Below are 11,767 nucleotides of genomic sequence, written 5' to 3' on the forward strand. Positions count from 1 at the left end.
CTCACCACACTTGTACTAGTATTTGGAGTGTATACCTATCTACAATACAATGATAAAAAGTTTGGACTCTGTAGGTCAACAGTGCATCTTTAATGTATGAGACTAAATAAGCTTACCCCTCAAGTATGTATAGGCCAAAAACAATATTTAATTTTGAATTATGTAGTGCAGGAAAGGACATACAATCAGGGTTAGCGGTAGGATTTTCAAGTTAGTAGCCACACTTACTCAGTGTGGCTAATTTGGTCCTAATTTTATTAGCCACACGCAACTTTCATTAGCCACACAGTAGACATGATGTTTAAGTAAACTAATTAAAACATTTGTAAAAACACATTCAGAGACACACAAGACCTTATAAACATTTTTCAAGAACAGACAAATCATCATTATGTGATTTGGGAAAATTGTTTCAACTCAGACCAAAATAAAAAATGAAAAAAAAAGAGTAAATATTGATGAACATGTTACATCCTCATCTATATATACTCTTTTGTTGTTGATTTTGCAAAACCTGTATTGAACTTTATGATCAAGATCCCCAATAGGATTTCAATATAGGCTTACTTCACTTTACTTTATGTGCTGTTACCCTGGTTAAACCCCGATACAGAAAGGTGATGAGCGTATAATAGATCATTACAGTTAATAAAATTACTTTTCCGATCAGAAAAACTATTGAAAAGGTGTTACAACAATGGGACATTGAAGTTCCCGCGACAGCATCGCTAGGAAAATGGCACGTTTTGCCAGTACCTTTATGAATCTGTGTCTCTCCGTACCCCCGTTACCTAAATAGAATAGTCCCACTCCGCACATCCGCCATTGTTTATTCTCACTCAAGGCCACTATGAGACGTTGGTTTTCCTTCTCTAAATATGCAATTTCATTTGTTTGACGCTATTATCAGTTCATCAGTGAAGAGTTTTTACCGATTACTATGACAACTTTCACTGCTACGTCGTTGTTTTCACAAGATGTAGACCGTTTGATATTGCAATGTCGACTTGCTTTTATCATGTGCAGTCAATGCACATGCCAGCTGGTTTTATGGTTCACACAATGCTGTCGATCGACAGCATACACGACGTCTTTGTTTCACGTTTACTTTTCACAAGTTATGATTAATGTGGAAATTTCACTAAAATATCGCTGATCCAGGGATTTTGTAATCAGTTTGATTTGATACTGCGATATGAAATATTGTGTCAATAAAGCTCAGCACTACCTCCATGATCTCAGTATCAGCGTGATCGGAAGGCCAGTTCATGGAGATCGCGAGAATGTAATTGTAATATTTTGTCTTCCTTTACAATTTCAAGTAAGCGCTTTAAATAAAGAGTTTTTATTTTGTCTTTAGCATATATTTGGACTGCTTAGTTTTATCAATTTCGACGAAATCAGCTGTTGCCACGCTTTTGAGATCGTGGCGATTGCCAATGGGTTTTGTTCGCCACAAACTAGACTCTCGCCAGTCGCTTGTACTGCTTGGTCTCGCGTAGCTTCCGGTATTTAGAGCTGGTATCGTGCCTTCGGCACTCGACCTCGCGCCTTCGGCGCTCGATCGCCTCTACGTTGGATTGCTACCGCACTCAATAAAGTGACTCCGGTCAAAAGAAGGCACGAGGACTGTCGACAGTCTAGCCACAAACAAGCATAGTGATGTTGACAACTACATGCATGCCAGTGCACGATTTCAAAGTAGCCAGGAGGAAATTCTAATGGTCTTTTAGTGGAAATATAGGTATTAAACGACAGTGAAACAAACAACATTAGTTATCGTGACCTTGCTAAAGTGCAATCTCGGATCATGTATGATCTGATGATCATGCCAAATTACCATGTCGGATTATGCCGTGATTCTGAAGTGCGCGTACTTCCTTAGTAAATCGGTCAACATAAAACTTTAAAAGCACACACTTTAGCGATCGAAGTCAAAAATGATGTCAAAATCAATGCACAACTGTCGAAATTACCCAAATAAGCAACAGAAAACTAAAAGGAATCGCTGTGTCGAAAGGACAGTACGTTAACATAAAAAGACGCCAGTTTGTTATGACATGGAGGCCGGAGGTAGAAGGACAGAGCATTCCCTCGCTCTCACCCAGCTATTACAGTTATGCTCAACGGAAAGTAGACGATGAGATTAAATGATACCTTACTCAATTACTAATTTACATCAGACACTTTATTTCTAAAACTACACTAGTACCTCACAATATTGCTTGCGAGCGGCAAGTTCTCGAAGACAAGAATAACAAATACCAGTGACTGAATGATTCCTTAACATAACAGTCGCTTGCCTGCTTCTCTGCCGACATGAGTGCCTTATCTCTTTCCACTGGTTTATTGCCGTAATCTTATACCACGATACTAATTACACAGCGACAAAAAGACAACTGTAAGTTGGCTGAAGCATGAAGTAACATATATGCCTCTCAAAGAGATATATAAAAGGCAAATAATGAAACATCTTCATCATTCATGAATCAAATGTTTTTGTCTGAAAAGCTCTTGCAAAGATATCTTGAGACAGACAATAATTATATGGTTTCTCTGGTTTGGCGAGTAAATCTTGTAGAGGATTATACAAATCTGTAATTGACCCTCATCAATTTTGAGCCATTGAATAACAGATAGACAAAGTCTCATTTGATTGGATACAATAAACACAAAACGTTAAACATCCCAATCAAATGTACTTGGAAGAGTATGCATGAGAATAGTTGCACCACTGTTTGACTGCTAGAAGAGACACACAGAACAGTGGACACATAGACAGTATTTCACATTAATCATCAGTAGCTTAGGTAATTGTAAAGTTGGCGATATGGTACATAGCTAGAGACCCCCATGCGTGATAACATTGCCAAATTAAGTCAGTTTTATCCAAATGTTTTTGTCCACACTTATCTTCACTCTAGCACAAATTACAGAGTGGCAGTTGATTGTAACATTTTCACCACCATGGTTTGGCAAAATACCCATTGTTATCAATCGTAAGTGTGGACGTGTTTTACAAAGAATTAGGGAGGTTAGGTCGAGGCATTTTCATACAAAGAATTAGGGGTAATCTGTTTTAAGGCATTTTAGTGTCAAAGAAAATGAAAATTGGCAAAAGCAGAAGTCATGATTTTAAAGATTGAAAAATCCAATCTACTTGACACTTACTGAGCAGTGTCTCAACAATGTCGGCCGGTCTACCCCGGCGATGACGTTCATTTCAGCAAGAACTACAGTTGTCTTTTTGTCGCTGTGTAATTAGTATCGTGGTATAAGATTACGGCAATAACCAGTGGAAAGAGATAAGGCACTCATGTCGGCAGAGAAGCAGGCAAGCGACTGTTATGTTAAGGAATCATTTAGGTCTGGTATTTGTTATTCTTGTCTTTGAGAACTTGCCGCTCGCAAGCAATATTGTGAGGTACTAGTGTAGTTTTAGAAATAAAGTGTCTGATGTAAATTAGTAATTGAGTAAGGTATCATTTAATCTCATCGTCTACTTTCCGTTGAGCATAACTGTAGTACGGGCCGCCGTCGGGTTGCCTCGCTATTAAAAGCAATGGATTCGCCGGTACTGGGGAGTACCGAGTACGGAGCCTCGGAGGCCATCATTCTTCAGTCTATCGAAGGAGCGTTTCGTGCCAAAAATACATGACAGCAATCAAATATACGCAAAACCTTTAAAACGTCAAATTCGCAACTGACCGAGAAACATGAAGGCCTCGGGTTTTTTTTTTTCAAAGTCCTCGAAAAACAACGCTAACTTGTTATGTGCGCATGCGCATATTAAGGGGAGACCCATTTGATTTCGGGGGGGGTATGCAGGAAGTGGGTATGGGAACTTTTTTTGTTAGAGAGACAGCATTTTTTGATTTCTACAGTCAGACCTGCATCAATTTTTTTTTCAAATGGAGTAGCAGTGCAATTTTCAATTTAAGCCAGTGTTTCACATATCACAGGATGTTTTTATTTATTCATTTTACATTCCAACAAATGACAAACAAAATGGAAAGTCTATTATATATACAACTTTAATTATAGAACACTTTTTTAGCAAATCAACTGTGATCAGTACTATACCTGCTTTCTTTAAAACAGTCAATTCCTTTTATGTTCTCAGGGGAGATGTTATCTTTTGTGGTCAGAGAAACAAGGCTCACACATTGTATTTCATTATATTTGTTGTTCCTCAATTTTCATTGTCAACTTGTAATCTTTCTAACATAAACATATTTATATTGAGAGAATAATGTATTGGTTTTAACACTAGTTTATTGACTCCTATCTTGTGTTTTAAATTTTCACGATTTACAGAAGTCAAATAGTCCCATCTAGATATTGCCTATACCATTGAGATATTGCAACAGAAATCCTGAAACATGATTTCTTGGGTCAGAAAGGAAGAAAAACATCGAGTGCACCGAGGTGTAAAGTAGTGAATGCTTATATCATAAGTGCTGGAAGAAAACACATAAGAATTACTTGTGGTAAAAACATTTGCGTGCCTTTGGCAGCATGCCAGCAAAGAATACATGAGAATGAAGTTTCCAAAATTTTGCTCATTTCAACAGCATTGTGACAATTCCTTTTTTATTTCTGTCTGTTATGAGAATATTTTTTTCTCAAGCCATTACAGGCTTAATTTTTTTCTTTTATTTCACCTGGTGACAATTTTTTTTCCTCGAAATCCTCTATACCCCCCCCCCAGAAATCAAGTGGTTCTCCCTAAGTGAGCCCCTGACCTATACGGGCCAGTGGATTACTTCCTCAGTAGAACTGATATGCCTGCCAGTACCGGTGTTTATCGCCTACGGAGGCCATCATTCTTCAGTCGATCAAAGGCGCCTTTCGTACCAAAAAATACACGTCAGCTGCAAAAGTGCATCACTGTCAACTTTACCAAAAATGTGCCCACACCGAGAAACAAGATGGCGTCCGTTTCGATTCTTCAACTCAGATTTTGTCCTACAGTTGTGCGCATGCGCAGACGGTAGCTTTAGCGAAAGTGAGGCAAAATCAAGTAAATATAAAATAAAAATGGATAAAATATTGTTTAAAAATAATGTGAGGCATGTATCACCAAATCTTGAACATTTCTGACGGTACTTTCAACTATACGAACACCCATGCCAAACATCACAATAATCAAATCAGTGGTTTTGAGGAAAAAGTGAAAATAGTGGTTATCAGAAAAAAGCTAAAAAAGTGACTTTAAAATGATTCAATCAAAAAAAGAAAAAAGACCGTTTGAGATACATGCCCAAGTGACCACCAGACCAAATTTCAGAAAAGTTACTGAAGCGTTTCTGAGATACCTGCGTCCACAGCATACGGCCCACTGTATGCAACAACAGAGGCCGCGTCATCACATTAGTACTTTGGGCCTTTGGCCCAAAGGACTAAAAAGGGAAAGCCAGATAATTGTTTTCTTAAACATTAAACCACACCCAGCGATGGTATACTATGAGATTTTGACCAGTTCACGTCATATGTACATGAGCGATAGCAAGTGCATATATGGAGTGAACCGGTAAAAAAATCGAGTGGTATATCTGTTGCTTAGGTGGTTTATTGCTGTATCATAATAGTACATTGGAATTCTGGCATGAAATGTCAAAAAGGGATTTTTTTCTCTATGCTTGTGCCTGTTTCAGCTGTGCTTTATTGTGAATTTAGCATGTCTTGAGCAATCAGATTGCAGTATTTGCGCCATCAATATACTTGTATGATATAATAAGCATTACTTTTTTCACACATTTTGTCATGCTTGTGCACACTCTAAATATGTTAAACTCTTTAAGAATCCAAATATTTGTCCTTGAAGTGCATTATACCACAAAGTCCCTTTGTTGTCACTCAGCAATTTCATCAATGATGAAGCCAGTGAGATGGCTCTGGAGGAGTGTGCCGCTAATGACATTCAACACATTAGCAACGAATCACTCACAGAGGAGTCTGGGAAGATGGTGGTGCTGGTGAAGTTGCTAGGCAACCTGAGGTCAGAAGGTCACCGTACCTTGGTGTTCAGCCAGTCCAAGAAGATGCTGGATATCGTTCAGAAAGTACTTGTAGGGCTTGTAAGTATTGAAGCATCAATTCTGCATGAAAGTTTTTGATATTTGTTATCCAGATAGGTTGTTAGCAATGAAATTGCAATATTTTTTATTACAAATTTAATTTATATTATTTAATATCAAAAATGTACACGCGAGTAATTGAACTCATTGCATATAAAATAATTTTGGTAGGTGATAAAAAACCTAATGGGAGTGTGCAAATTATGTCTTTTAGATGATTAATTCATAGATCAACAGATGGGTTAGGTTCTTTATGTGTATTTGTTGGTAATTTCAAATGACAATGGTACCAAAGTTCCTGTACGTTTCATGAGACCCATTCTCATTGAGAGAGAAGGGATGATTAATACAGTACTCAGAGTTGTCCATATGAAATTTTCACAAGAGGGCTTATGTGACATGTGGTAATTTTTCCTGTGGAAATTTGTGAATTTCTTCACTCAAATTTGAAAAATATTTGTTGCATTGTATTTTCACCAGAGGGTGTTCAAACACCACTAGAGGGCGCCATGCCTCTGTTATCCAGAATGAGAATTCTGCTACAAGTACTTTACTTTTATCTCATCCCACTGTTTTAATGTAATGGAATCCATACAGAGGAAAACTAGGAATTCAGGGCTTTAGCAAAGAGATATATATTAAATATTTTGAAATACGTGTCAATATTTATACATTAATTTATGCATGTTTTTCAGCATTTCAAAGTGATGAGAATGGATGGCACCATACGTAAACTTGAAGACAGAGAGAGAATAATCAGAAAATTTCAGAAAGACCCATCATATGAGGTGTTCCTGCTAACCACAGGAGTTGGAGGTGTTGGACTAACACTCACAGCAGCTGATAGGGTCGTCATCTGTAAGTTAAAACATTTGATTATCAAGTGACGATAATGGCATGTAATGTAGGGAGTTCAATGTACTGGCTTTGCATGTTGTAACACAAGTCTTCACAGAAAAATTGCTGCCAGGGCGAGGGGTATGTCTTACTGTTGTACTTTGTATTTTACCTGAGAAAGAGTGTAATATTTAGTATGTCCAAAATGGATATTGTACTACAAAAATGTACTATATCAACAACTGAACAAGATGTCAACAAAAGTATATCTATAAGTGGCCGACCAACTGTACCACTTTTTAGCTCCGCTGTCAGCGACGCGGAGCTTATCAAATAGGTTGATTTTCCGTCGTCGTCCGTCGTCGTCGTCGTCGTCCGTCGTCGTCCGTCAACAATTGCCTTCTCCTCTGAAACCGCAAGTCCAATTGCTTTGAAATTTTATATGCAGTTCACTTAAGGTGACCTCACTTCAGTTTGTTAAAATCGTGGTGAAATTTGCATATTTGTATTTTTGGGGCATTTTTTGGTGTTTTTGGTAAAAAAATCTTCTTCTCTGAAATCGCTCGTCCGATTGCTTTGAAATTTGATATGCAGTTTGCTTAGGGTGACTTCAGTCAGATTTGTTCAAATCGTGGCGAAATTTGCATATTTGTATTTTTAAGGCAATTTTTGTCATTTCTGGTAAAAAAATCTTTAAAAATCTTCTTCAAAACTGCCAGTCAGATAGCTTTGATATTTGGTACATAGGTCCCTAGGGATGATCTATTTCAGATTTGTTCAAATTGTGCAGAAAATATGCAAATTTGCTTTTTTAAGGCAATTTTTGCCATTTTTGGTCAAAAATTTATTTCTCAAAAAGTACTGGTCTGATAGTTTTGAAATTTGGTATACAGGTTTCTATCGATGAACTAAGTAATATGTATTGAATTTCTGATGAAATCTGTAATTTTGTATTTTTGGGGCAATTTTTGCCATTTTTGGTCAAAAAATGTGTATTTCCAAAACTACTCATCCGATAGCTTTGAAATTTGGTATACAGGTTCCTACAGATTAACTAAATGATAGTTATTGAAATTATGATGAAATCTACAATTTTGTAATTTTGGGGCAATTTTTACCATTTTTGGTCAAAAAATGTGTATTTCCAAAACTACTCATCCGATAGCTTTGAAATTTGGTGTACAGGTTCCTACAGATGAACTAAATGATAATTATTGAAATTATGATGAAATCTGCAATTTTGTAATTTTGGGGCAATTTTTGCCATTTTTGGTCAAAACATGTGTTTCTCAAAAAGTACTGGTCTGATAGTTTGAAATTGGTATGCAGGTTTCTACAGATGAGCTAAGTAATATATATTGAATTTCTGATGAAATCTGTAATTTTGTATTTTGGGGCAATTTTTGCCATTTTTGGTTAAAAAAATGTGTATATTCAAAACTACTCATCTGATAGCTTTGAAATTTGGTATACAGGTTTCCATAGATGAACTAAATGATATTTATTGAAATAATGATGAAATCTGCAATTTTGAATTTTTGGGGCAATTTTTCCTATTTTTGGTCAAAAAATGTGTTTCTCAAAAAGTACTTGTCTACAAGCTTTGAAATTTGTTATACAGGTTTCTATAGATGAACTAAATTTGATCTTTTGAAATTATGATGAAATCTGCAATTTTTACTTTTGGGGGCAATTGTTGCCATTTTTGGTCAAAAAATTTATTCTCAAAAACTACTCATCAGATAGCTTTGGTTGACATGTTCTTAGGGATGATCCTATGTGATATATTCAAAGTATGATGAAATCTTCAATTGCGTATTTTTGCAGCTTATTTTAGCCACTTTTTTCTGGCCACTGCATCGAGCTATCAAAGATTTCCACCCTTCTTCATCAACATGTGTAAAAAATAGTTATTCTCTACATAAATACAGCGGAGCTATATCGGCCGCTAGGTCGCTTGTTTATATAAAAGTCATATTGAGTTCTGATTCGGCAGGATGTGTAAGTGAAGAGCCAAACTGTATTGATGTCAAATCAAATGTTTCAACATAAGGAAGTTTTCTGCCATGTTCTTTTGTCGCAATATTCCAGCGTTTTTTTTCTCTGCAGTTGATCCCAGCTGGAATCCCGCCACTGACAACCAAGCAGTGGACAGGGCATACAGAATAGGGCAGAAGAAAAGTGTTGTCATCTACAGACTCATCTCCTGCGGTTCTGTCGAAGAGAAAATTTACCGCAGACAGATTTTTAAGGACTCCATAACAAGACAGGCCACGGGCTCTTCCAAAGACCCATTCAGGTGTGTCCACTGTAGCTGCATACCCTTTACTTTGACTTTTTCTCTCAGTATTTCAGATTTTGTGAAAATGCCCGGTTTGAATTTACCACAAACTCAAACTTGTAGATGTGATGTACTTTGCCAAAACTACTTATTCTGTAAGACTTGTTTAAGTGTTTAAAATGAAAGATATTTTTACATTCTACAAGACGGCAACATATGTTGTTCTCTATGACATACCAGTACACTTGAATTAGTGTGCATTTTGAACAGAGCAGACTAAGTGTAGCTTGTATCTTGAAAAATTCAAAATTTACCAGCATACCAGAGAGCGTAATGTCAATATTATGGTGAAACTATTATTTATCACATCTTTGCCTTGTATCCATATCAGATATTTCACCCGCCAAGAACTGAGAGAACTCTTTGTCCTGGACGATCCTCATGTATCAACCACTCAGATGCAATTACAAGAACTCCATTCTTCAGACAGAGAGTCAAGCATTGATCTTGATGAGCATATTGCATTTCTCCACTCTCTGGGTAAGTCTGTTAATGGCTGTAATGAATATATATGTACCGGTATATGCATATTAAATATTGTAATGTGATTTGCTGCCCCTCTGTTTTTCCAAGCTGCGGCGAACACCGACTATGCTTTACTTTTTTCAACCGTTTTGACCTGATAGTGATGAGCTAACCTGGAAAAGAATAAACATAAACAGATCAAAAAATAGAGTTTTCTCTATTGTTGTCTGTCTGTTTGTTTGCTTACATTAAAACTATAGAATAGGTATCTGATTGAAAAGGTAGGTGTTGCAAAGAATAATACAGTGATCCTGATAAATTCAACAGGTTGATCTGTTAGTGACAGAAAATTGCTTCAATATATTTGCAGATGTTTTTGGAATAAGCGATCATGACCTTATGTTTAGTCAGGAAGATCAAGATCATGGTGAAAGAGATGACACTGTTGAGAACTACGTGCAAGAGCAGGTTTGTAGATTACCACAGCTTGTTATTCTAGCAGTAGTTGTACAGGTGTTTCTGTCTTTGACTGTGTAAATCATAGGATATTTTTTGTGCTTACAGTCTGTTTGCAGCAATGTATAAAAGGAAAGTTTGCATTTGGTTTCATTATGATCTTTATTCATAGCCAACCTTACAATGTAGACCTCAATGGCCTTACTTGAAATCGCCTATGTTCAAACTATCATGACGGATACCATAAATGTTGTGTTTTGCTTTGTTTTTTGCCAAGCCTGCACAATGCGAAATTTGATTTTCAAATCAAACTCTTGCTAATGGGACATCTTCTCCCATTGGAAGGCACTTTATGGTTAAACTGTTACACATTTGTTGAAGAACTATACATTATCTGGTTCAAACATTGACAAGTAGGAATTGAATACTTTACGAAATTATAAATGTGTGTAATACTGAAATTTGTTTTTTCCACTCAGGTCAGGAAAGCCAAGGAACTGCTTACTGGTGAATCCAGTATGATCAAACAACTCAATGAAAACATTCGACAGAACACAGAGTTTCCATCTCAAAGCCAAGACACACAGCCACACAGGAGATTACCAGAACCTCCATTCATACCATCTGAGAGAAATGGAGCTCCTAGATTTAAACCAAACAGACTTGCAGGTAGGAATTATCCATAGTGTCTGGGTGCTTTTTTATGAAAGGGAGATGATTCCTGGATAACAATCCTGTGTTTGTATATCTCTGGCTGTGCATGTCTGTCTGTCTGTAATACTCCAAGCAGTAATGTACTTACAGCATGGAACCGTCTCATCTAAAAAACAGCTTCTTGGATACGTTAGTAATATGAAATGAACGGGGTTCAGAAATCTTAGAAGAGTTTGTTGTGTTTTACCTAGCAGAAACTTGATAAGATGTGTAGCAAAGCTGTATGTATGATACAGAAAGGAATCAAGAAAAAATAGATATAGAAAGAAGTTATATGTATATACCACTGCAGGCTTTCAGCAACTTGAAATACGGGTATCACATCAAACATAAAATTGTAAAACAAATTTGCTATATTGAAATGGAACACAAATAAGCACAGTTTGGCATTTCTATGTTTAATCATGTTTTCTTTTGTTTATCTTTCTGTTTAAAATGACGGCACTTTATTGTTACTAGTCTGGCTGGTGGTTATCTGTAGTACTATACTAGTGAATAAAAATGTTGATATTGGATTGAATTGTTCCCCTTTGAAAAGAGTGATGGTGGTAAAAGTTGATAGAAATTTCTACCAATCCCAACTTTGACCGATAGTATGATGTATGTTGCTGCTTGACAGGCAAAAAAGTTGAAACTGTAGACTTGACTATGATGGAGGATGATGATAGTGGTAGCAGTCACCATGGAAGTCCAAAGACATTTGTAGATCTGACGATACAACCGGAGAGCAGTGAAGAAGAAATAAACCAGTCCATGGCAAACCTGACCATACAGGAATCCTCACCAGAAACCAACAAGGTAGTCAACTTTTCCAGTCTGTGTCACTCCATTATCAACGTATTCAGATATTCAAAAAACTTCCTCAAATATTTTA

The 11,767-nt window shown here is 36.7% G+C and overlaps 1 protein-coding gene across 2 annotated transcripts in view; it reads left to right on the forward strand.

Moving 5' to 3' along the window:
• The window catches only part of LOC139145642 (DNA excision repair protein ERCC-6-like), a 45,952-nt gene that overhangs the window by 27,693 nt on the left and 6,492 nt on the right, over positions 1-11,767 (forward strand). For both annotated transcript variants that reach the window (XM_070716918.1, XM_070716919.1), the window contains exons 12-18: positions 5,864-6,080; positions 6,776-6,938; positions 9,027-9,216; positions 9,590-9,738; positions 10,094-10,191; positions 10,659-10,848; positions 11,513-11,691. In XM_070716918.1, the coding sequence (XP_070573019.1) occupies positions 5,864-6,080; positions 6,776-6,938; positions 9,027-9,216; positions 9,590-9,738; positions 10,094-10,191; positions 10,659-10,848; positions 11,513-11,691 (1,186 nt within the window). The remainder of the gene's footprint in view (positions 1-5,863; positions 6,081-6,775; positions 6,939-9,026; positions 9,217-9,589; positions 9,739-10,093; positions 10,192-10,658; positions 10,849-11,512; positions 11,692-11,767) is intronic.

Source organism: Ptychodera flava, chromosome 12 (genome assembly GCF_041260155.1).
Source record: "Ptychodera flava strain L36383 chromosome 12, AS_Pfla_20210202, whole genome shotgun sequence".
In the NCBI taxonomy this organism is placed as follows: domain Eukaryota; kingdom Metazoa; phylum Hemichordata; class Enteropneusta; family Ptychoderidae; genus Ptychodera; species Ptychodera flava.